Here is a 26,662-nt window from a genome sequence, read left to right on the forward strand (position 1 = left end):
TACACAAACACAGGCCGGGACCAGCCGGCTACCGGCTACCGGCTGCCCGCATGACATCATGCCTATTTCAGGAAAATTACAGTACGAAGGAGATGCAGACGCTCTGATTTCACTGCTGGTCTAGTAGCGATGGCTTCCAAACACACCACACAAACATGCATATATGCACGTGCACGCCCACACACACACACACACACACACACACTCACACACCACACACACGTGTCTGCTTGCCAAAGAGATTATAGGGTCTCAGAATGTAATCCGTCCGCGGTTCCAGAACCGCAGCAGCAACAGCCACACAGGCCCAGCTTGTGTTTGATGTGGTCCTGTGTGTTTCTTTGTGGGTGTTTGTCTGCCGTCCTGATAGCGTCTGCAGCAGTTGACTGGATGGAGCTTTGGCTTTGCCTTGTGACGACCCAGAGGCTTTTCACCACCTGGGTGGAGACAACCAGGTCTCTGCTTCCACGCAGCGATGAGCGATGGATTGCACACAAGTCCCCGGGTTCTAATTTAGTTTGGTCTTCTAGGGACTCGTTCAATCTCTGTCAGCAGCCTCGTAATGAACTGAGCGACACGCGGGTCTATGTACTTGTTTTAATAGCCACCGGTTGTGTGTGTGTGTGTGTGTGTGTGTGTGTGTGTGTGTGTGTGTATGTGTAAGAGTGCGTATTTGTGTTTTTAGGATCCTGAAAATATTGACTCAGGCTCAGTGTGTCTTTCAGTCTGATTAGAGTTGAGAGCGCACGTCTCATTACCATAGCTTCAAGGAGGTTTTACCTTAGAGACCTTATTATAATCAAGGCAGCCATATTTCCTATGTTTCCTGTGTGTGTGTGTGTGTGTGTGTGTGTGTGTGTGTGTGTGTGTGTGTGTGTGTGTGTGTGTGTGTGTGTGTGTGTGTGTGTGTGTGTGTGTGTGTGCGCGTGTGACTCTGTGTGTGGCACTACCCCCTGCACACTCTGAACCTTTCTCTTAATTGGGCTCGCTTTCAAACTTCCCCAGTGGACCTAGCTTGACACTGTCATCTCACCAAACTGGAAGTTAGTGAGGAGTGGACAACACAATCAACGGGCCAACAATTAAATAATTAAAGTGAGAAATTTGCAAAAATGATTGAGGAAATGATCAGTATTCTGAGTATACACTACCCTATACACTGACGATGCCTATGTTATTTCTCACATTTATGTGCAATAGTTTTATTTTTGGATTGGTGATTTTTAATTCTGCCCAGGCGCACAGTTAAGTCTCAAGCCTCGGTCGAGCTAACAATGTTCGCCTTACAAATGTCACAGAGAAATTTCAAAGGTACTCACCGTCACATATGGCTCTTGTGATCTTCGGTGTTGAAAGCTCGGCTCTGCTAATAAATATTTTTTATATATTTATTTAAAAAATATCAAGTTCCGGTTGAGTTCTTTCGAAAATGGCAAGATGGCAGCCGTGTCTTCTTCCGTGTTTGTGCCGGTGTGCCCAGCCATCACAGCACTCGCTATCGGCCCCTGCTGGTTGGCCTATTGCAACAATAAACACGAGACTCGTGTACAGGACCAGCAACCAGCAGGGGCCGATAGCGAGCGCTGTGATGGCTGGAAGGAAATCGAAAGTCGAGGAATTTCTTTAGAAATATATAAAAAATATTGATTAGCAGCACCAAGCTTTCAACCCCCCGACCGCCGAAGATCACAAGACCCTTATGCGACGGTGAGTACCTTTGGAATTTCTCTGCGACACTTGTAAGACGAGCATTGTTAGCCCGACCGTGGCTTGAGACTTAATTGTGTGCCTCTCCTAACAATCGTATAAGGGACTGTGTAGGAGTGAAGTGGCAACTTAGGCCTGAAAGGTGGCGATGTGGAGTCCAGACATCTTTGTTCAAGGGAATTCAACATCACAAACCTGAAAAGCATAAGTCACATGTCTGTTGATTGCTGAATGCATTCCCACACTCCTTTATGGCTAAGTAACATCATTCACTTCTAAACGCCACATAAAGCCACACTGCGGTCTGTAAAGCATTCTCAGCTTAAAGAGATACTTGACCGAAAAAACTATTTATTTTGCACATGATCTCACACACATCCGAAAACTGATTTTGTAGGCATTCATTTAGTTTTACAGTTATTGCGATTTGATTTGAGTAAAGTTGATGGCCAGTGATGTCATTGGAAGGCTTGTAATTAATACAACCCAATTCAGTGCCTTCTGATGACATCACTGGCATCAACTTAACCCAAATCAACTCTCAATAACTGTAAAACGAAAATGAATGTCTGTAAAACTGATGAGCTCACTGTGTGTGAGATCATGTGCAAAAGAAATCAGCAGTTTTTCGGTGAAGTGTCCCTTTAACTGGGAGAGCTGCGTTCCACACGGTGCCATCTGAACTGCCCACAGCCCCCTCTGGTGGTGCTCCTGTTGGCTGTGGCATGTGACTTTAATGCCAGCCCACCACCTGTCGTGATGCAACGTCCTCTAGTCTACCACAAACTAAACAGTCCAAAACATCCACACAGGAAGACAGATAAAGAGATGAAGAGATGAGATGTCAAACCACCTGATCTGATCTTATAAGAACCTCCTGTGCTGTAAAATGGTCCATCTTAATTTGTAGTTCTTAAAATCTTTGCTTCCTTGGGGGAAAAAAATCCCAATGTGGTAAGATAATTGTTTTTGTTTCCAATAGATTTTGATCTGTTTTGAGAATTGGATTGAAAGAAGTGACAGTATCCCGGAATCCATTTATATCAAGATAATGTTACTTAAGTCAAGAAACAATCTTGAAACAAGTGAATTTGCATTGGAAAACGACTAAAGCTATCTCATCTCTATTCATTTCGTAATGAAAAAGAAAGGACTTCCAAGGCACTCAAGACATAAAAGAGGCCTTTATTCCATCAGGGCTACTGTGTCCCTGCTGTGGCACAATAAAACTGCATGATGCGCAATTCATGCTAATCCAGTACCCCCTTGTGAAGGCCACAGCATAGACATGTTTTAATTTAAAATTTAATTTAATTTTGAACTAGCCGACGAGGCTTTTATTTGTGCCTGAAGAAACTTTGATCATCCAGCACCAAGCATAAACACAAGGGCACCTTCAACTCTCCACAGACCCACGCCCAGTGGAAGCACTCTGCATTGTCTCTCTTTTTAAGACAGCGTCCAATTCAGGTGTCCAATCTGCAGGGGAGTGCAGCAGCAAAACGCTTTCCTCTGCCGCCAGCACCGTCATCGCTGATCCTTTATACCCACCTCAACATTCAGAGCAGAGGTCATCAACACTTGTGTGTGTGTGTGTGTGTGTGTGTGTGTGTGTGTGTGTGTGTGTGTGTGTCTATGTCTCTGTCTCTGTCTCTGTCTCTGTCTCTGTCTCTGTCTGTCTGTCTGTCTGTCTGTCTGTCTGTCTCTCTCTGTCTGTCTGTCTCTGTCTGTCTGTCTGTCTGTCTGTCTCTGTGTTAAAAAGAAAGAGGGGAGAGAGAGGCCTGATTTAGAAGTGAAGGAGAAAAGATGAGAACAGAGAAGACAAATCAAATACAACTTGTCATGAAGAAAATGACATGGAGAACAGACTGGAACCCGGGCTGCCTCCCTGTTTCTGTGCTCCTGCTGCTCCTCTCAGCCAGGTGACTCACACAGTCTTATCAGAGAACGCTGCTCATTAATGGTGGGCTGCAGTAATTAGACTTACCATTTCCTATAGGGAGCAATCTGTACAGGCAGTCTCCCACGACACACACACACACACACACACACACACACACACACACACACACACACACACAATGGCCAATGGGTACTCCTGTAAATGAACTCAGTGAAAAGTGTCATTAATATCGAGTTGCCCAGTGTGAAACTCACTCAGACTCCTTCAGAGCCATTAGATAAGAAGATTAAGCCCGTTGCCGTCTTTCTCATTCTACTTTAGAACTCCATTTCTGCCTCTCTCTCTTCCTCTCATTTGATCCCTATCTCGCTCGCCCTTTATTACCGTCGACCCTCTGCTCCTGAGCAGCCATAGCCATTTCTTCTCCTCCTGGCTGAGCTGTTATGATGGAGATAACGACTGCGGTCTAATTAATGTTCTCTTGTTATATCCTATGACCTATGCCTGAGGAACATATATGACACTATGCCTGAGGAACATATATGACACTATGCCTGAAGAACATCCTAGGGCACTATGCCTGAGGAACATATATGACACTATGTCTGAGGAACATATATGACACTATGCCTGAGGAACATATATGACACTGCCTGAGGAACATATCCTATGACACTATGCCTGAGGAACATATATGACACTATGTCTGAGGAACATATATGACACTATGTCTGAGGGACATATATGACACTATGTCTGAGGAACATATCCTATGACACTATGCCTGAGGATCATATCCTGCAACACTAGGCCTGAGGAACATATCCTATGACACTATGCCTGAGGAACATATATGACACTATGCCTGAGGAACATATCCTATGACACTATGCCTGAGGAACATATATGACACTATGCCTGAGGAACATATCCTATGACACTATGCCTGAGGAACATATCCTGCGACACTAGGCCTGAGGAACATATCCTATGACACAATGCCTGAGGAACATATATGACACCATGTCTGAGGAACATATCCTATGACACTATGCCTGAGGAACATATCCTGCGACACTAGGCCTGAGGAACATATCCTATGACACTATGCCTGAGGAACATATATGACACTATGTCTGAGGAACATATCCTATGACACTATGCCTGAGGAACATATCCTATGACACTATGCCTGAGGAACATATCCTGCGACACTAGGCCTGAGGAACATATTCTATGACACTATGCCCGAGGAACATGACACTATGCCTGAGGAACATCCTAGGGCACTATGCCTGAGGAACATATCCTATGACACTATGCCTGAGGAACATAACATGTCCTATAACACTATCCCTGAGGAACATATCCTATGACACTATGCCTGAGGAACATATCTGATGACACTATGCCTGAGGAACATATCCTATGACACTATGCCTGAGGAACATATCCTATGACACTATGCCTGAGGAACATATCCTATGACACTATGCCTGAGGAGTGGCCTCTTTCTCCATCTGAACACCGTGAATACGTGGATGGAAGTCTACATGTAAATGTGTTCGTACCCAGTGGCAGGGTAGTCACCATTTCAAGCTCATGTTCAAAATGGGGAGGCATTATGCCAAGGCTGAGGATCGACAGTGAATTGCTTCATGTGTTTTAGGGCAGCACAAGCAGCGAGCTGTTGGAAGTTACTGGTGTGGTGGAGATAGGCTTACAGCAGCGAGATGTTGGAAGTTACTGCTGTGTTGGAGATAGGCTTACAGCAGCGAGCTGTTGGAAGTTACTGCGTGTTGGAGATAGGCTTACAGCAGCGAGCGGTTGGAAGTTACTGCTTGTTGGAGATAGGCTTACAGCAGCGAGCGGTTGGAAGTTACTGCGTGTTGGAGATAGGCTTGAAATGGATTTTTTTTTTTCACCCAATGGGCACTGCAGTCTATTCCTTCATGGCTGTGGAAGCAAATTGGGGTAATTGGTTTTATACGACTTGTGTTTCGACACATTTATTGGGCTCTAATTGGATTTCCACAGTACAATTCACAGCCTACATGCATCCGTCTCAGCTGTTCTAGTTTCCCAAATGATCGGTAATATCGTGACCTTTAGTTGTTCCTTATTGAACCATTTATAACTCTACAGAAAAAATTAAAACAAGAAAGAAAAAAATAAATGAAAAACCTCAGGAAATAATAAATACTCTGGCATCGGGGTTCTTTTGTGCCTCAAAGAGTCCGTGGAAAAAACGAGGCCAGACACCTTTGGGGCTTCCAGTGATGGTCATGATTCAGCTCTAGCATGCACCCATTCTCTCACACACACACGCACACACACACACACACGCACACACACACACACACACACACACACACACACACACACACACACACACACACACACACACACACACACACACACACACACACAGAGCCTCTGTTTAGGTGTTGGTGAAGGAAGATTAGCCACTGGGGATGACAGTTCCTCAGGCGAGTACCCGTCTCATTTAAGAAGGTGCAAGGTGATTTACAAGGGAGTGTGCGGCTAGTGTGGCCGGGCCGGGGCCTCCATGGAAAGTGTGTTACACTGTATAGACGGAAGCATCCCATGGCGAAGGACTCAGGACGCTGGCATTTTTTCCACTGCTGTCAGGGTTATTTTCACTAGATTGGACCTTTTCTCATAGACAGAACAGACAATGGCACCGGTGCCATTTCCACCCCCGTCTGGCGTGCCTGGCGTGCTTCAGTCAGGCATGATGGATCAGATGACCCGCGCTGCAGAGGAAGGCTCCAAGGGCTCAATGCTGAATACTGATGGCTATCTGTGCCCTGCTTCTGACTCGCTATTGTTCTCTATCAATAACCCCCTTCTGTTTCTCCTCTATCTCACGTCTTATCTCGCTCTCTTATTGGCTCTTTCCATCGGTCATAATCTGTGTCTTAACCCTCTGTCTCTCTCTGTAGGCCTACCCACTCATCACCATGGGGAAGAAGCAGCCGACGGTGCTGGTGATCTGTGGTCCCGATCAAATTGGCGTGATCGGCCTGGTGTGTGCCCGACACCTGCGCATATTTGTAAGTAGACAACTGTACTAGTGTGTATTTAAGACATGCATGTACAAGTGGAATTGAAATGGGTGTGTCGTGGGTGACTGGCACCCATGACCGACAGAGAATCCCCTGGCAGGTATATTGGGGAAACATTGCTCATAAGATACGCACAATACCAACAATCATCAACCATTTCCCATAGCTGATTCACTCTTAAGCTGCGTTCACACCGGCCTATTAAAGTTTTTCGCTGGCATCGAGTTTACATACAAAGTCAATGCAAACGAGCGATTGAGCGTATATTCGCCCCGGGAGAAAAATCGCTGGGCGTCCGAGCGACAGAGACAGAGCGATAGGGAGAAAATACGCTCGTCGCCCCAGATGAAATATCCCAACTCGAGCGAAATTACGCTGGCATCAGTCGCTCGCTGTTCAACGCTGATTGGCTGCCATGTGAGAGTGAGTCAAGGATCACACTGGCTTGGAACAAACCGCTGGTTTATTGTGGCAACAAACCGCATTGACAGCTCATTGACAGGCTGACAGCTGACATGAAGTGAAGTCTGTACTACCGGTATAGAGCTCGCATTAGGGGCATGCTGATAGGCTTAGCTTGTAAACAACTACGGTGGCTCGTAGTGGACAAATATGACATTGCGTAACGTTATAGCCCCCAGATGTCCGTCAATTATTGTGCCTATTGATGAGCGATTTAAACAGAGCAACAGAGCGATTCCAAAGGGTTCGGGTTCGGAGAGAAAAATAAATATCTCGGTGTGAACACAGCTTTATAACCTCTATAAAGACAGTCGCTGACCAAATTTGCAAAGATGATTGGTAAATTGGTAAATAAATACACCAAATGTTGCCCTATGTTCTTGTAATAGTTGGGAATCAGCGTGGCATTTTCTGTATCATAATTTTGTCATTTCAATATGGTGATACGTTGTTATTTTTGCTCTTTGTTGTTTTTAGCCCTTTTAGTCTAGACAGAGATCACAACTATAACTTGCAGCCATATGCGTGACTGAAGGGCAAGCCCAGGACAAAGGTACAGCCTGCTGCTGTCACAGACAGACAGACATTTGGACAGCATTACAGAAGAAGAAAATTCTCGCAAAGTTTCATTTGCGTGGAGAATAACAGGGGACCTCCCCCTATACAGGCCCTCTGTGTTTTAGAGAATTGAGTCTCAGCTCCTGTAAATGGCTCTGAGCAGTTATCCCATTACCTTCTCTGCGAGGGCACTGAGACAGTCATGATATCATGCTATTGTTACTCTCGTTAAAGCCGTCTGCATATTGTAGTTGGCAGCCATGATATGATGTCATAACCACAATGTCTGCCTGTCAGACCGCATGCTGTAGATTGATGTGTCTGACCAATTTCTTCGGCAGAGACAGGATTCATCCCAGATCACGAGCCTAACCGAAGGACGATCGTTTCCGACTGAAAGATTAATTTCAGCGTGTCTGTCGGGGGACGACCGCCTGATCCTACGTCTCTATCGGGAAAGCAAAATGTTGGATGTGTGTTTGGGGATCTTTGGTTTAGAAAGGAATGCATCTTATAGGCACTTTACCATGTGTCTGACTTACTAGATTTACAGTGCATTGATAGTTCTGATTAAAACCATGTTTGATCTTTAACGATGTCCGATGGCTCTCTGTGGAGTCTCCGTCACCCTCTCGCCTGCGCTCTCTCTCTCTCTCTCTGTCTCTCTCTCTCTCTCATGACCAAGGGAAAGGTCAGAGGTCAGCTTTCAGGCAGATATATCTTACACCGGCATTCCAGGAATGCATAAGACGCTTCTCCATAACTTAGATCCAAAGGAAACAAATCGTCAGGCAATGGATTCCTGACCACTGCAGTCTCCTTCTGTTTCTCCTTGCACTGCTTCCTCCAGACAGACGAAGAGACGTTGAGGTTGAGAGGTTTCTTGGTGACGGCACACGGCAGTAGGTGGATTGGGACCACACTTGTATGAGGCTGCCCTAAACCTGAATGTTTACTTTGGACTATGAAGCGTTCTCTCGGTGTAAGAGTATATTGCGTTTTTCATTGGTGCGATATGATCCCTGTCAGTTAGTACAGCAGGAAGACATGCAAGCATACACGTCAGACGCACACACACTCACTCACAGGCGCACACACACGCACACACACACACACACACACACGCAGGCCAGGCACACACAGTCTTGAGACGCTGATGCGGAGCTGTGAATGTGATTAGACAGAGCATAGAAATGAATGATCAGTTACAGGCTAACAGGCCAGCTTGCTTCTCACGTCACTCCGTGTTCACAGAACCAGCATGTGTGTGTGTCTGTGTGTGTCTGTGTCTGTGTGTGTGTCTGTGTGTGTCTGTGTGTGTGTGTGTGTGTGTGTGTGTGTGTGTGTGTGTGTATGTGTGTGTCTGTGTGTGTGTGTGTGTGTGTGTGTGTGTGTGTGTGTGTGTGTGTGTGTCTGTGTGTGTGTGTGTGTGTGTGTGTGTGTGTGTATGTGTGTGTGTGTGTGTGTGTGTGTGTGTGTGTGTGTGTGTGTGTGTGTGTGTGTGTGTGTGTGTGTGTGTGTGAGTGAGTGGATCTGCCACGCGTCTCAGATTCTTTCCACTGATAGGTACGTGTGAAGGTAGCGTAACACAGATATTCCCCAGTCAACGTTCAGCTTGAATGAGAAACAAAGCCTATACACATTAGTTCCAGTTTATTATTCATATTATAGCAAGTGAACATGATGTTCTGTTGGGCTACCTATATTGCTCTAGAGACGAGTACTTCATGGAAACTTGCTGTACTTTTCAAAGGTTATTAGTCATGAACTAAAATAAACACGTTGCCAAGAGTACGTTAAGCCAGTTATAAGTGTGTTCCACAGCTTTCTAACGTAAATCTTCCTTACATGCTGCATGACATACAGTTCTATTTCACACAGGCTCCGCCCCTTAGCGCCTCCTATGGTCACTCCTTGGAGAGGAAACGCACTGAAAACTTACAGGCACTTCCTCAGCCAATCAGGATGAGCCTCTGGAACCGCATAAAAGGTGCGGTTCCCACCCACCCGCCATTCCACTTTCTTCAGCCAGCGAGAACGAACAGGTTTGCCCAGGAGAGGCGTCGTCTTGACGTGAAAATGCTGCTGGGCCCTGCTTTAGATGTACACACTGTACCTGCCAACATTGGGCTATGAAAAAGAGGGAGATTTTCTGGGGTATCTGTGAATGGCTTATCCTCAATGTACCCCCCCCCCCCCCCCACAACCCATATAATCACCACAAATTAATAGAATAAATGCAAGGATGCATAGTAAATTACTTTTTCAGTGTTTAACTCACAGTAAAATCGGTAATGATCAAATAAAATAAACATACAACATCTACAAAAGATGTGATAAAAAGTGAGCATCTAAAATTGTATTTACATCACAAAAATGATCAAGTGCAAACATTGAGAGTGTCAGTGAATATGGTGGAAGTTCCCCTCTGTGCTTCCACGGCTTGTTTGTGTTTGGCATCAATGTTTGCTAACGTCACTTTCCCAACATACTGGCTACATACTAAGCTTGCAAAACAACATTGCCCGACATAGCTTGCAAAATGCGTAGCTTGCAAAACATAGCTTGCAAAACGCATGGTATTTGCGAATGTGGCTAGCGGTTAGAAACGGGAAGGTCTCGCAACTGACATTTGGGAGCACATCTCTTCTTCTTAGGACGTGTTTGACTGCGGTCCTCCACCGAGAGCTTGAACGAGTGCAGTGACGCAGTTCCGCACCGTGCGTCACTCGCCACTGCCTCTGTGTTGGGTTGCCAGGTACCACGACACATCGGGATATTAGCAGTGTATGTAAGTTTTCCGTGTATTTCCGCTCCAGGGAGTGGAATGAGCATAGGAGCCACTAAGCCTCCGCCTGTGATCATAGAACTATAGTTACAATACGTCTCCTTCCTCTCATTATTTTGCCAAATAACCCCCCACCATGATCCAGTACTATTCTTTTACAGGCCTTGTTTGGATGTTCAGAAACACTGAATGTGCTGTGCCTGAAAACAACGTGAACATCACTCAGCTCACTGTCATCCCTCAGGGAGAGGAAGTGTAACCATGTTAGATCTGAGCATCAACAGGAAAAAGGCTCATGGCCCGTCTGTAACCCGCGCTCGCTTCTCTCTCATGGCTCATTTGGGCTCTGTTCATGCTCAATGACGTTAACCATCATTTGGGGCACATCCGTAGGTTGGCTCGCTTTGCCTCAGGTCATGATGTAACTGCCGCTGAGGTCAAGGGCATGCCGGGGTCACCGATACCCGCGAGGCAGACAGACGCACGGTGGATGTTAAACGTGTTCCGCTCGGCTGCTGGCTGTGTGTTCTTTGGCGGTCACCCTGGAGATGAAGTCAGGTGATCAGGTGGCCGTGGAGCTCTGATTGGTTTAAAGTCCCCAAGGAAGCAGCAGTCTGTCTGTACCGACGGATCACTTCCTTCTGCAGACGCCAGCCACATTTCAAAGAACGAACAATGCCTGATTTTTGTGTCTCGATTTCGCTGAAATGGTTTTTGGCCTTAGTGTAGGAAAAGAACCAGGGCAAAGTCAAATTCATTGTCTGGTAATCTGCTCATTAATTACCACACAAACGGCAGGCAAATTTAGCCAGAAATAATGCTTAAGGAATACGAGACATTGGCCAGTGTTGAACAATGTGTGATCAATTTTAATTCTGGGATGTTTATGAAATGAAAATGACAGAAGCGTTCAACACACTGATGATGAAAGTTTGCATCATTACTGTAGGCCTATTATGCACCATGTAGGCCTATTATGCACCATGAGTGCCGACAATGAAGTTCACTGGTACACCCCCCCCCCCACACACACACACACGTAGGGCTCTATCTTCCCGACGGCGGTAGGGCTGGGTCGGTTTGAAAATTTTAAAACCGGTTCGATATTGCCGTCTAAACCGGATCGAACCGGTATACCGATTTTTTTTGTAATTAAATTTTTTTTTTTTTTTTTTTTTTTTTCAAGCAGGGCTCCCGAGTGTGGCCCATAACTGTCTGTAGTGCAACTTCAGTCCACCTGATAGCGATAATACACCTCTAAGCTGGTATTGTCAACCAGCAATGATACTGAATAAAAAGAAGCAGGACACCTGTGTAACAAACACCCTGTATTTATTTCTCATAACTATTCAGCTCAACTTTTCTTCTAAACATCAAAATAATAAATGAAATAAGACTTCTGCCTATAGTGCAACTTGAGAAAAAGGCTAATAAAAACACAAGCAGTGCAATCAGAATGGATTGGCTTACAGCTGAGCTGCCTTATAAACTTCAAAACTCACAAATTCACACAATATAGGGCCTAGGCATGGGTCGGTTTGAACATTTTGAAACCGGTTCGATATTCCCCAAAAAAACGTATCAAAGCGGCTGCAGTTGGTGGCGATAATGCACCTCTAAGCTGGTATGCTGCCAACCAGCACGAACACTGAATACAAATAAGCAGAACCTTTTAACTGTAACAACACACTGTTTTTATTTCTCATAACTATTCAGCTTAACTTTTCTTCAAACATCAACATAATAAACAAAATAAGACTTTTGCCTACTAGTGCAACTTGAGAAGAGGCTAATACGAACAATAGTGCAATCAGAATGGACTGGCAAAAAAAAAAAAAAAACTTAAAAAACTTAACACGTTAAGTGCCATAGCCGAGATATCTCGTCTTACATAATCCAACGCTTGAGTGCCAGAGCCGAGATATCTCGTCTTACATAAACATTTTTTTTTTTGACGGTGGGACATCAATCAACAACTTTTACATCTTCGAGATCACTATTGGAGCAAGAGAATGTGTATAATCTATTTTACCGACCACTAAGTGGCGACAGTGCTCTCCTGACTAGAGGAAGGCAAGCATTTTTTTAACTTGTCACGCCATTCTCACCCCAGCCATTCTCATGAAAATGGATGGGGGAAAACGCTTTCGTTTTCGCGCTGATTGCTGGCGATGCGGGATTGCAAATTTACATAATAGATTACAGGTGGAACACACTTTGAAACACGCAGCATAAATATGACCAGAATCGCAAAAGCTTCTCTCAACCAAAACTCCAAGAAGCGAGCGAGTCCATCCCGACTTCCTCAAACAGCGGCCGCGCAGCCACAGGCACAGGACAGCAGCAAAGCACTGTCAGACTGGTGACAAGCTTGTGACGGCCGCTGCAGCCAAGAAGAACGCCCACGGAGGGAGGAGTTGAAGCAACTCTCCCTCTCGCTCTCTCCCTCTCTCTCTCTCCTCTCTCTCTCTCGAGAGAGAGAGAGAGAGAGGAGAGAGAGAGAGAGAGAGAGAGAGAGGAGAGAGAGAGAGAGAGAGAGAGAGAGAGAGAGAGAGACAAGGGCAAGAGTGGGAGACAAGGGCACCCATAATCACAGGCACGTGAGGTGGTTCTAAAAATCCATTTATCTCCAAACTCTCTGAAAATCTCTGAAACCATGCTGTACTCAACGGCTAATATCTACATAACTACTAACTCTGCAAACTAACTCTTTTAGACAGAGAAAGCACACATTCTATTAGTTATTTTTAGATGATTGGTGTTCATGAATTCTTAACAGAAAATAATCCTCGGCTCTTGTAAAATGAGCCAGAATCCTCAAAAAAAAACCTGGCACAACTTACCTACAGGATGAAAAAATGGCTGGCACTCAATGTGTTAAAAAAAAAAAAAAAAAAAAATTAGGTTTTTTTGGTTTGCACGTGATCAAACCGGTTTGGGCTCGTATACCGAACCGAACCGGTAAAACCGGAAATCGACCCATGCCTAGACGGCGGTAATCTTGCGTTATCGCCCGTTTTCTGCTGGAATAGCACCGCGCAAAGCCCTAAAAAGCGCTTCACGTCATCTCGGCTCACATCTCCGTATAGGCATGTTTATGCCCAAAAGCATTGTGGAGGTGTGGTCATGCCCATAAAACCACAGCGTCACGTCAGCAGCTTCCTCCTCACTCAGAGGGACTAGAGTGAGAGAGAGAAAGAGGGAGAGGCTGTTGCCCAAACGTCTGACTGTATGGACTGTATATTCCTTTTGGGGCTCTCTTCTCCTGCATCTCCGCTGCGGGCCTATACTGCATGCGTAATTGCGCAGCGTACTGAGCTGCGATGAGTGATGCTGCTCTATTTGAAGTTGAATTTCGTTCCACCAGCACACATTTTATTAATCAGCTATTTTCTATTCGATTCTATTAATATATATACATCGAATCCCCAATTTAGCCCGTCATTTTCCCCTTGGCGCACATAAAGACACATGCTTCCGTCACTGTCTGCTTGATGGCGAGAGGGACTTCACTGTAGGCTACTCGTGACAAAACCAGACATCGAATTTTCAACAGTTAACTTTTGCAGCTAGGCCTATAGGTTACTGGCTATTACGAGGTGAGACAGTATGCCCCGTGTCTCTCTCTCTCTCTCCCCCCGACGAGGGAAGTGGAGAGGGCTATTGCGGTGCTGTTAAACATATAATGGTTGGAAAAGATCATTTGCTTTTTATTTTCTTCTACCCTCTCCTACCTAAAGTAATCTAATGTTACACCACAGACCTGTATGGTCGGAAATTATGTAGCCTAATAAAACCATGACAAACGAATTCTCATTTTTAAATCAAGGTGTGTTTTTTCTGGAATGCAGGCTATAGTTGAAACTCAACGTGGCATTCCGAGGAGAGAAGAGTGTGTGCAGGCGCGAGGAGAGTGACATCCATGCCGTGCGTAAATGTATCCAAGCAAGGATTTCCTGCACTGCACGGAGATGTGGAGACTGTCTGCACTCAGGCGTACGTCTGCGTTTGCGCTAAGACCAGCTATGTCCTGGCGTTAAAATTGAGAGCACCCAAGGCGATTTTTTCTTACACATTGTGCTGTAACGCTTATTTTGGAACGGCAACTCCCAAACCTCTCTTTGCGCTCGGCACTTACCGACGGTATCTTCCCCACAGCGCTAAATGACACTTGCGCGAGACACATGATAGGGTAGAGGCCCACCGACACACCTGGGCCGCCGCCACGCCTACACCTGTGTCATCACAGTGCAAAACTGGACGGTGGAGGCAGATGATAGCTTAGACGCTGGGAAGATAGCAATAAGAGGCGCGCAAACGCAGCGCAAACGCAGCGCAAACGCAGCGCAAAGGCAGCGCAAACGATAGCGCCGTACAACGATAGGGCCCGTAGTCGCCATGGATTGTGTTTTTAAAATAAGAATAGGAACTTTCTCCATGATCGCTATACTGTACCTTTTTTCCACCCAGTTTGACAGGAGCATCAACCACCTACTCACTCACTCTCTCTCTCTCACACACACACTCACTCTCTCTCACACACACACACACACACACACACACACACACACTAGGTCCTAGGTTTTTAGATTTACCTCGAGGCTGTGTAAAGGTTTAGCATCACAGGACTCGGGTGTCTTGATGTCTGGACCCGTTTATAAGGGAAGTATTCATTGAGGGAGCAGACTTGAGAAAAACACTTGTGTGATATGGATGGATGGATTACTTGCCATCCACTCGATCAAGTTAGTGCTGGCTGTAATCGCTGGCTGTAGCCTTAATATTACATAACATGCTATTTTTCTCTTCTCTTCTCTTCTCTTCTCTTCTCTTCTCTTCTCTTCTCTTCTCTTCTCTTCTCTTCTCTTCTCTTCTTTCTGCTGTCCAGGAGTATGAGCCCACCATCTACTACCCTAAGCGCTCCTCTCACAGTCTCCACCAGGACTTCACAGTTCAGTGTGAGAAGATGGACATCCCCTTCCTCTCCTATCTCCCCACGGAGGTCAGCAGCACCAAAACACAAGAACACTTTTTGCAAAGGCTTTAGTATTGCATGCTGTAGAATCTGAGGTCGTTTTAACTAAACCACAATTAAGGCGCTGACAGGGTTCTGCGCACCCTCGACTTGGAGCCTTGCCGCCGACTAGCGGCGACAGCGAGACTGTGCATACTCGAACGTAACGGCGCATCGTACACGTCCAAAACACTAGGTGGCTTGTGGTACACTTATGTCCGTTACATATGACGTTATTGTGTCGTTTACCAAGAACTTGCAATCATGTCGGTGCGGGGGGACATTTTATTGTCCCTCCATTTAAAAACTCATTCCGGTGAGCAGAAGGCTTTGCTAGATGAGGGACAAGGACTGTTAAATGAGGAAATGGCATTTCCTCATTCCTCACAACAAGTACTTCAGCGGATATGTGCGCAGCCCAAGGCAACGGCCAATCACAGCTCTCGTGCTGGTCACGTCACGTCCGCGTTGACGCCGCAGAGTCACATTTTCTGAGGAGCTGCACGCCCCCTCCGCCGAGCTGCGCCGATAGGATGCCCAGCTGCGGCGACCCCCTTGGCGCAGTCAGCGCCGGCGATTTCGCGTGAGCATAATTTGCGCTTTACCCTTTAAATGTGAACTAACGCAATTAGATTTGATCTTGATGACTCAAATTACTATAAAAGACATTTACACTACCACAATTGTTTTAACTGTGCACTGTCAATGCGTTTGCACCAGTACAATCAAATGGTACACTGCAAAAAACAGCACTTGTTTATTCATACTGAGGTCTGTTATGTTCAGGTGCAGCTGATCAACGATGCCTACCACCTGGTGATTGATGCCATCCTGGGGCCGGAGACAGACCTTGCCAGTGTGGAGCCCTACTCTGGTATTCTGGTCACCCTCAAGCACGTTAAGATCCCCATTGCTAGCGTGGATGTACCCTCAGGTAAATGCTGATACTCGGGACTCAGAAGCGCTACATGATAAATGAGCGTTCAGGCTGCTAGCCTTCTGGCTACCATGCACAACAAGCCTTCATTTGTAGCTGTCACCAACACCCGCTCGCTTTTGTCTTACGCCAACATGCTTCTTCATCATGACTAATGTACTGTAATCTACTGTTGAACATCAATTTGGCTTGTTACTCAGCCTTCTATCACACGCATACTTTCTCCATGGCTCATGCTGGAATGCAACTTCCCTAGCAGGTGGCTCATCTGCAACACATCAAGCCCGCTTTCAACATAAAAGGCAAGAAATCACAATGCTCCTCTTTCTAAGTGTCCTCTCTCTCTCTCTCGCTCCCTGCCTCCTCTCGTATCTCAGGTTGGGAAGTAGAAGAGGCGAGTCAGGACGGGATAAACCCAGATGTTCTCATCTCACTTACAGCGCCAAAGAAGTGCGCCACCGGCTTCTCGGGGAAGCATTTCTTGGCCGGACGCTTCCTGCCCTACGACATCCAGAAGAAATATGAGCTGAACCTCCCGGAGTACCCCGGCACAGACTGTCTTATAGAATTGTAACACATGTGAAACACACGACCCAATCTGGCCACTCTTCATTTTGAATACATATGGTTGATCTATTCTCATGTTTTGTATTTTATAGATTGTTACCGTGATTGAATGTTAATGTGCTATCTCTCAATTGTGTAGAGCAGGTTGCACCTTAGCTAAAATCTGCTCTGTTACGGTATAAAGCTACAGTAGAAGGATCATAATAGAAACTGTGGTTTGAGTCATGTCTTTTAGGGAATGGTTCGAGTTTTTGTGTCAGTCTTCTTGTAAGCTGTAGCATTCTACTTTTTTCTGATTACTTTGCAAAATCTAGAAATGTCTTTTTCACAGCCAGCGAAAAAAGACGAGTTGTTTGGATGATGTTTTCTATGCTGCCAACATTTCAAAACATTTTTTTATTTTATGTTAATGTTTATTTTATTTCTTATTGAAGCTCTTTTAGGTGAGTTGGTTTGTGAATTTCCATTTTCTGTTTATATCTGTTTCAGCCTGCACTGCTGCATTTCATTTGTTGTCTGTCCATTAGCTGATACAGTAGGCCCAGACGGTTCTCTTTGTCCAATAAAAAGATCCCATTCAACAGGTGGCTTCATTTCTGATTTTTATTTTTATTTTTTCATATAAAGAAATGATGGGGCCCAAATCAAAGAGAAGTGTCAGGAAGAAACTCAGAATTTGGACCCAAATGTAAACACTGGTACTGTAGACACAGTACTACTGTAGGCTATAGTACTACTGTAGTCTAGAACTAAAAGCTTTATTTGAAGGGGAAGGGAAGAAAGAATCCAAAATCTGGCAGGTAACAGGTCTTAGATGACAACACTAAAACAGACACTAACAACACACACAATCTGACAAATACAACTAGGGAACACAGACTATACTGAGACTAATTCAGAACAGGGAACAGCTGGCTGGATGAGTTGGATGGGATGACTCTGGGAGATGATAGGCTGATGGCAGGCAGGTGAAGGTGGAACAAAAGTGCTACAAAGTAAAATACAGGAGCATATAAAATGCATTAAAAGGAACAAACATTTAAAAAGTCACACAGCAAGACGGCATGGACAAGAAATATACTGATTAGTAATCAAAAGATTGTAGACAATGCTTAAAGACAAAAATAAAAAACAAAGTTAAGGGAAGGCTCTATTAAAAAGGAAGGTTTTTAGCCCCAGTTTAAAGTCAACAATCTGTGGTAGAGGTCTTCACGGGTCCAAAATGACGGACCCGGACCCGAGTGGACCCGGGAAATTTGTGCCCAGACCCGAATGGACCCATCTATTATTAGAAAGCTGAGACCCGGGCAGACCCGATAAATGTCGGACCCAGCCCAAACCCGAACAGACGGGGTGCACCCGAGCAGAAGGTCCGCTTAGGAAAGTTCCTAACTGCGCAATGTGCCCCCGGAAGTGTCAGTCATGATCAGTGCCATTCAAATTCTCTAAACGCTAAGCTAAGGAAAGGAGCTTCAATGCTTCCCGACTTAGCTCCTTTAGCAAGGATACACTGGAACATGCTTCAGGAATGGAAAGCCAATAATACCGCCCCACAATTCCCTGCGGCAAGATAAATTATTTGTGACATATTTGCATATTGAGCCTGGCTAAGGTTAGTTTAGCCTACATACATAGCATAGTGTGCATTCGGATTCTCTTAGTGTTGGATTGTTTATATGAACCCATCATCCTTTTCGCAGGGTGCCTCTGGGCGTCTTGATGACATTGGACCTCTGCGTCCCTGCAGTAGACACCACTCTGCGTCCCTGCAGTAGACACCACTGTGCCTCTGATGCATGTCTTTGACCCACACATGATCGCCGGGTTGCAGGTGAGGCATATCATGTGCTCTGTGTCGACGGTTGCTGCTGCTTTTGTCTGTAACTTTGCTCTGACTTTTTCAGGTTCTCCATGTCTGCACATGCTGGGTTGAGCTGGGAAGGGATGACAGGAACAGTGGTATGATCTTCTTTATGATGAGTAACTCAGAGGGACTTTGTCCATTAGCCAGAGGAGCAGGGCGGTGAGCCATGTGGGCTAGATGGATCACTAGACTTCTTGAGAAAACTCTTGATTGTCCTTACAGCTCCGCCTCCCCTTTGGTCCGCCTCCCCTTTGCTCTGTGGGAAGTGTGGACTGGAAGTCATGGCTGAAGCTCCAATCATGTGCAAACCATCAGAACAATTCGGATGCAAAATGCACCATGTCTGGTATCCCGTGACGTGCAACGATAGACTTGAAGTGCTCAATCACAGCATCTGATGATGTGGAGGTTAGTTTGGCTACTTTGACGTATCTGGAGTAATAGTCCACGATGACTAAGTACTGTTTGTTTCTGTCTGAATTTCTGCTCCTACACTTGACGGGAACTCTGGGCAGCATCGTTCCTCTGAGATATGGTATAGGAAAATCTCATTAGATGCATGCGTAGGCATTGGATGTGTGGTGGAAGTTCATCAAGGTTCCTTGAGCCCAGCAGCGGAACCAGAGGTTTGTGGACTGTCTTGATACGGAAGCTGTTCCCAATAAGGAACTCTGCAAACCTCTCACAGGCCCATGTGGAGGCGCCTCCTTTTCAATCAGGGGGTATTGCTGTTCGATGGTGCTGAGTGCCCTTGAAGCATACGCCACCGGTTTCCCCATTGGAGGAGAACATCGCCCATCCGTATGACGATGAAACAGCAGAGACCAACGTTTCAGCATTTGGTTGTCCATTTTTATCTCTGTGATCCAGGGGCCGTCCCCTGCATCTGCCCAGAAACACAACCTCATAGTCTTCTTCAGTGTCCTCAGAAACTGTGGCAACGTTCATTTCATGAATTGTTTTTTATCTGCACACTCTAGCTGTCTAACATAATGTCCTTTTTATCTGCTTCCCTCGCTGGACATTGTTCCGGGCAGTGCCCTCGAGTGTCCCCATATCTTTTGCACTGTTGCTTTCTTGAATGTCTGACTGTGGTTTAGCTTGCTTTGATCTTGCACCGTCATGCTGTCGAGCTGCGTGTTCGAGATGTCCCCTTTAAAGTAAAGACTTTAGCATTTCTTGTTGCTTCTTCACCTGCTCGCTTTGTTTAGCTCTGGTGACCGCTTTTTCAAGTATCAGTTTGGGGTCCATTTGTAATTGTTCTGACAAACGTTTGTCTCTCAGACCCACCACAAGCCTGTCCCTCAGCATCTCGTCATGCAGAGCCCTGTATCCGCTCTGCTCTGCTAGCAGCGCAGGGATGAAACAGTCACCAGTCTCCTGCTGCTGCTGATTAAACTTTGCCCTTTCAAAGATCACATTCCTGCGAGATATAAAGTGAACATCTAACTTTCCTTTGACAGTAACATACTCACTTCTTCAGGGCTGAGATGCAAAGAAACCAAAATGTTCTCGGCTTCCTCACCCATTGTGTAGATTAATGCGTTGACTTGATTTTCATCCACCTGCGTTTTCCAATCCAGAAGACTCTGTCGAAACGTTTAATCCACTTTGGCCAGTCTTCAAGCTTGAACGTGAACTTCTCCAGTGGGGTGACTTGAAACTGGTTCATGTTGCTGCGGCCATTAGCTACCCATGGCTAACTACTGTAGCTCTGCTAACATTAACTGTGACAAACGACCGGCTCGCGCAACTCCTACTAAACTTGACGCTTTTTTACTCAACACGGCAATTAACTCACTTCTTCGCCTGTTTAACTTCTGACACCATGTTGGATTATTTATATGTACAATTATAAACCTTATATGAGGCTTGACATCAGACACGACTGCTGATTCATTTCACTATGCCAACAGTTTTATTGTTCTCCCGTGCAACAACATACGATATTTCCTATCTGACGTATATGAACCCATCACTTCACTTAGCACCCCGGTTGTGTTTGCCTAAGTTCTTGCCTATTCTCCTTCACATCTTTCCTGCTCCCCATAATGTTTTCCATTGAGGTCAAGGAGTTAAGACGTATTTTTTTGACGATTCGAATCGAGCCTAGGGAGAGATGGAGGTAGATGCACAGGCGACTGCCGGGCAGATGGGAAAGAGAGGAAAAGTCCGAGGACAACTGGTGGATATCTAGAGGATGGCATCATGGCAGGACTGGGGAGTTGAGGGAGTGGTTGCCAAGGAAACTGAGGAGCAGATTGTGACAGGAAGAACTCATCATCTGCCTAAAGCTAGTCAAAATAATTACATTCTCTTTCATTCTTCTTTACATTATTTTCGGTCAAATCAAAGTTTATTTGAACTGTAAATTCACACCAGGTGTCTTGAAACACTACAACAGTAAAATAGCAATACACCAATACATTTTAAAACTATAAAAAACAAAACATTAAATGAATTAAAGAGAAGCAATTTATATGTAGGCTCTGTCTGAGCATGGGCAAAGGAGATGGTATGGTAATATAACCTACCTATGGTAGGTTATATTGATTGTACAAAAAGAGTTTGAGTCGAGACTTATACACTTCAACAGCCTCCCTGACTGTGAGAGGCAGCTGGTTCCAGAGACAGGGAGTGTCAGGGTCAATTATTTTACCCTGACAGGAGCTCGGTGAGAGAACGCCTAAGAGGCTACTGCCTGCTGATTCTTTCATGAATCTAGGAACAGTAGCCGCTAGCATCCTGTCATCGGAGCGCATGGGGAGGAATATAGGGGATGATGAGGTCAGAAATATATGATGCAAGAAGCTCATGTGATTTATAGGTTAACAGAAGCACCTTCGAGTCTGGCTTGAGTTGGGAGGCAGTGAAGAGAGACCAGGAGCGGAGTGATGTGATCAAACTTTCTGGATCTCGTTATTACTATGGCGGCAGCATTCTGGACGAGTTGTAGTTTTATTAGTCGTGCATTTTGGTAGGCCGGACGGTCCAATGGTACCCAGACCCCGGAGAATAAGACATTACAATATTACAATCTGGATGAAACAATGTGTAGGCTACCAGGGTTTCAGCATCCCCCGTGTTCAGCAGGGGAGCGGATCCTAGAGATGTTGCAAAGGTGGAAAGATCCTATTTTAGTCATTTCCTTGATGTGAGCATCGAATGAGAGAGCTGGGTCTAAAATAACACCAAGGTTTTTAACATTGGGCTGGGTCTAAAACAGCGGCTTCCCTCTGATGACGCGGAAGTGAATTGAAAAGTTGTAGTTTCACGAATGGCCACTAGGCGTCAGGGGCAGTAGGCATTCCGCCCATGTTAAAATGCCCGACTTTGTAGGATTAAACATCTTTCCAGTCAGAGGCAAAACACGGTTTTGGTCTATATAGCTAATTTCACCTTAATTTCACCAACAACTGTAGGGGGGTAATCTTTTATATAACTCGCCGGTTTGGAGAAAAATAGATGATAGAAAAGGGGATGATTTACAGATCGCCTGTCCAGTGATCGCGCAGCTTGCCGATCACGGACCAATAGCAGGCGGAGCTGCGGCTCTGGGAAACCCTGATCTCACGTGAGCTGCGGAAGGACTCAACCCATTCCCTCCCACTCTGTTGACGAAAAACCAAGATGGTGACGCCCAACGTTTCAACTCCAAACGGGAGACCAAGATCAATGGGATAGCTCTGTCCATACTTTTTTAGGTCAGTGGTCTAAAATAACACCAAGGTTTTTAAGAGTGGAACTTTGGGTGATTAAGCAATTCCAATATAGTTAAGATTTTCCCTTAAAGTCCGATTTAAGATTTCCATCAAATAAAATCGGTTACACAAAACACCATTAAGTCTTCTCCTTAAGATTAAACATTTTAAGGAAACCTTAACGAGAAGATTTAAGGGTGTTTTGTGCAACCAATTTTATTTGAAGGAAACCTTACATCGGACTTGAAGGAAAACCTTAACTCAAGGTGTTTTGTGTATCCGGCCCCTAGTCTGTAAGAAGAGGGATTTCTTTTCTCTTTTTCAGGTGTACTACGTACTAGCATTAGCATGTGTGGGAACGTTATGATAAACAGTGTGAAACTTTATTGATCCTCATTGGAAATTGTGTTTTGGCTCGGCCCCCTGCACTGGGGTCATGGGGTCAGCTACACCACAGCGCCGCGGGAGCTGGTAGATATCAGTGTCTCGATGAAGGACTTGAACCCAGACCAGGTCTCTACAAGTCTCTCTAATCACTATAGGCCTCCTAGCTGTCTTATACACACATCACATGTCATTTTAGAAGGGCTACTCATGTCTCCGACGAGTGCACAGCATTGCTTTTGTTTATTGGTTCCCAACTGGATTTGATTTGCTAATGAAAGCCATAAACAGGTGTATAGGCCTGAAATCAGTTTGAGAGGAACGCCTCTCGTCATTTAGCTACGGGTTTAAATATGTTTATAATAGCCCCATTGAGAACGACTGTGACTGTGATTTAGCAGTGCTGTTTATGGATGAGGTCATCATGTGTATTTATACATGGGAGCCTCTTCTGAATACTAATGCCCGCTGTGTGGGTGTGCACATGTGCACACACATGTGCGAGTGGGTGTGTAAGAAGTCAGTGAATTGGAATGCTGATCCCCTCAGCGCACGGCGGTGTTAAACCTGTCAGGAGCAAACTGGCCAGGGTTACAGCAACATGTCGGAGCACTCACCACTTCTGTCCTTCACTCGTCTCCTCTTCCATCCAGCGCACTAAGACTTGTCACCATTCATTAATTTGTTCTTTTCATAAGAGGCCGGGAGTAATGAGCTTGGGAATGGTTGGTGGCCCGTAGAATTCAATGATCATGACTGACAGCAGCAGTCGGACTTGCCAGCGATTCCTGCTTGGAGGAGAGATGTGCTCAGAAGGTTTCTGGGGTTCAGTGACACAGCGTGAGGAAGAGACACAGGCAGTTTCAAATCCTCTGCTTTGGTTCCAGTTCTTTTCCATAATGTCAAAGGCTGGGGGGGGGGGGGGGGGGGGGGGATGTCATTGTATAATATGTAACGATGCGCTTTGGAAGCGGGAGAGCGTGGGTTCGATTCCCGCCTGCACCCCTGGGCAAGCCCTTAACATGGGTTACATTGGTGCCGTGACCCGTGGGTGTGTGGAGTGAGTGTAACCGAGTGAATCAGAGTCCTTGTGAGTCCCGAGTGGTAGTGGGTTGTTGGTTAAACTCACTCCCCAGTATAAAGGCCTGTTAACCAGCTCCACCAAGCAGCCCTCCACCCCTGGGCGAGCCCTTAACATGGGTTACCGATGTAGTTTTGTGAAAAGGGTGTCAGAAACAACTTAATTCACCAGCCATTTAGTTAGCATGAGTACAACAGTTGGCATTTTCAGGAGGTGGATTCAGTCTGAAAATAAATTATTTAAATAGTCCCCTGCGTATCACTTTTTAAAAATTTGGGTCTGAATGTGCTTTCAGCACGTACTTAGGAAAGCGCTAAGTCCAATTAACGTCTTTAATTTTGCGGGGATTTTACGAGCCTTGTTCCTAAATTGTCATGATTCAGACGCTGCAAATGAGGCTCGGTGCACTCACTTGCACCTCATAAGCGCGTCCCGTGTCTGTGTTCTGAAGCGTTTTTCCTGAATGGCCGTGCCATATGACGCCACTTCCACTCTTTGGCAGCATGGCGGCCTGCAATCAGCGACTGTTAAAAAGTTACAAAACTGAAGCAGAGGGAGCGCCGCATCTGGCACTGTCTTGTGCCGGTGAGAGAGTATGAGAAAGATGGATACAGAGAGAGAGTGAGTGAAAGAGTGACAGAGACAGAGACAGAGTGAGAGAGACAGAAAGAGTGAGACAGAGAGTGAGAGAGACAGACAGAAAGAGTGAGAGACATAGAGAGAGAGTGAGAGAGAGAGGGGGAGGCCCAATGACGCAACAAAGGACATAACATTATACGAGTACAGTATGAGAGAGGATGATTAAAAGACTGGAGCGAGAATTAGCCTTGAGTTACTATGATGAATGCCATGACAGAAACATAATTTATGTCTCTATCCAGTTTCATATCTTTGGAAGTATCACAAATAAATAGCAGTGTAAATGGGCTCGGGTCTAGTTTGAGCAGCCATCACTCAAAGCACATTAGCGTTCTGAGGTGGAGTGGAAAATCTGCAACAATTCATGTGCTTTTGATCATGTGTAGCTCCTGCTGATTCATCATTTCAGCACACAGAGTCATGCAGTCATACAGGCATACAGGTACACACACGCACACACACACACACACACACACACACACACACACACACACACACCTGTTCTGAGGGTAACTACCTTGGAGAAAACAACCTATTACAAAGCACGGAAAGATGGAAATAATTGCAAATAATTCTAAATACATTTATGAAATATTCCCTGGTGGAATTGCTGGAAAACTTAGAAGTATATCACCCACAAACACCCGCCCTTACTCATACTCACACACTTTTCTTCACTCTCTCTCTCTCTCTCTCTCTCTCTCTCTCTCTCTCTCTCTCTCTCTCTCTCTCTCTCTCTTCTATCTCTCTCTACCCCATACATGGGCAACATACGGCCCGCGGGCCGTATGCGGCCCGCGGGCGCCCCCTGTGTGGCCCGCGATGGAATTGCAAAAAAAAAAAAAAAAAAAAAAAAATTTTTTTTTTTTTTTTTTTTTTTACAGTGCACCTGAACGCAACATGCAAGATACCCGCTGAATAAGTGTCCAAATGTTCATGTCATTCTGGCCAATACTCTTCTGTTATAGCATTTCAGTCTGGAATATGGAATATATTTCAATAATATTTATGACTAAAAGGCTAAAAGTAATCTCATGTGTAAGAAATGACTGTTCTACATTGAAGTAGAAATTTTAATAATTAACTTGTTGGTTTTGGATTTATTTAGCTTCAAGAGTGCATTTTTGTTCTTGTGTGACCCTCAACACAGGCTTTGAGAATCCCGGGCCACTTACTGATACTTAAGCTTAAAATAACCCACTCATATTCTGGTTTATTTCAAGAAAAACATTTCGGCTAGTGGAAATTCGAATTGGCTGGTAACTTTAAAATCTAGCAGCCATATTGGCAGGTGGTCAAAAAAGTTAATTTCAAGCACTGAAGAGGGAGAGACATAGGAGTGAGTGAGAAAAGGATCAAATATTGGTGGTTAAGACTGAATAATGACATCACAACTGTTAATTTAAAATGAGTTATTCCTCTAAACCTGGCTTCAAATGCCCAAAATGTTTCGCGCTGGCGCCGTTCAGCCCTCAGCAAAAACTGGTAGCGAGGACATTTTTTTGTGGCCCTCTCTATCATCAAAGTTGCCCATCCATGGGTTACGGCGTGACAATATTTGTTCGGCCCCCGGCAACAATCTGGGTTTCTCATGTGGCCCCCCATGAAAAACAGTTGCCCACCCCTGCTCTACCCCCATCCATACCATTACCTTTTTTTTGGAAGCTGATATGGGGGACCCAGATGTTGCATTGCACTGGCCAATGGCGAGCAGAGAGGGGCTGGATTGGTGTGCACTCAGGATGCCCCTTCTTTAAAAACTCCTGTGCTCCTGTCCAGCTCAACAAGTCTCATCTGAGCAGGAGCAGCGACCAGGCTCTCCTCTACCAGCAGCATCAGTCGCACCTGAGGAGCCCGCCGGCCGACCATCAGATCTACCTGTCAGTTTGAAGAGTCGTCTTTGAAGGTTTTCCAGCTTCCATAGAGAGAAAGAGACAGCATCTGCAATAGAGAGAGTGCACTGGCACC

General features: G+C 45.4%; 1 protein-coding gene across 1 annotated transcript in view; it reads left to right on the forward strand.

The window, feature by feature from the left end:
• The window catches only part of yjefn3 (YjeF N-terminal domain containing 3), a 76,152-nt gene extending 58,588 nt beyond the window's left edge, over positions 1-17,564 (forward strand). Inside the window, exons 3-6 of the mRNA XM_083647872.1 lie at positions 6,577-6,687; positions 15,396-15,509; positions 16,308-16,455; positions 16,836-17,564. Coding sequence (XP_083503998.1) covers positions 6,577-6,687; positions 15,396-15,509; positions 16,308-16,455; positions 16,836-17,032 — 570 coding nt within the window. The 3' untranslated portion in view covers positions 17,033-17,564. The remainder of the gene's footprint in view (positions 1-6,576; positions 6,688-15,395; positions 15,510-16,307; positions 16,456-16,835) is intronic.
• Positions 17,565-26,662: the final 9,098 nt, after the last annotated feature.

This window comes from Poromitra crassiceps (genome assembly GCF_964638095.1).
Source record: "Poromitra crassiceps genome assembly, chromosome: 12".
NCBI classification, from domain to species: domain Eukaryota; kingdom Metazoa; phylum Chordata; class Actinopteri; order Beryciformes; family Melamphaidae; genus Poromitra; species Poromitra crassiceps.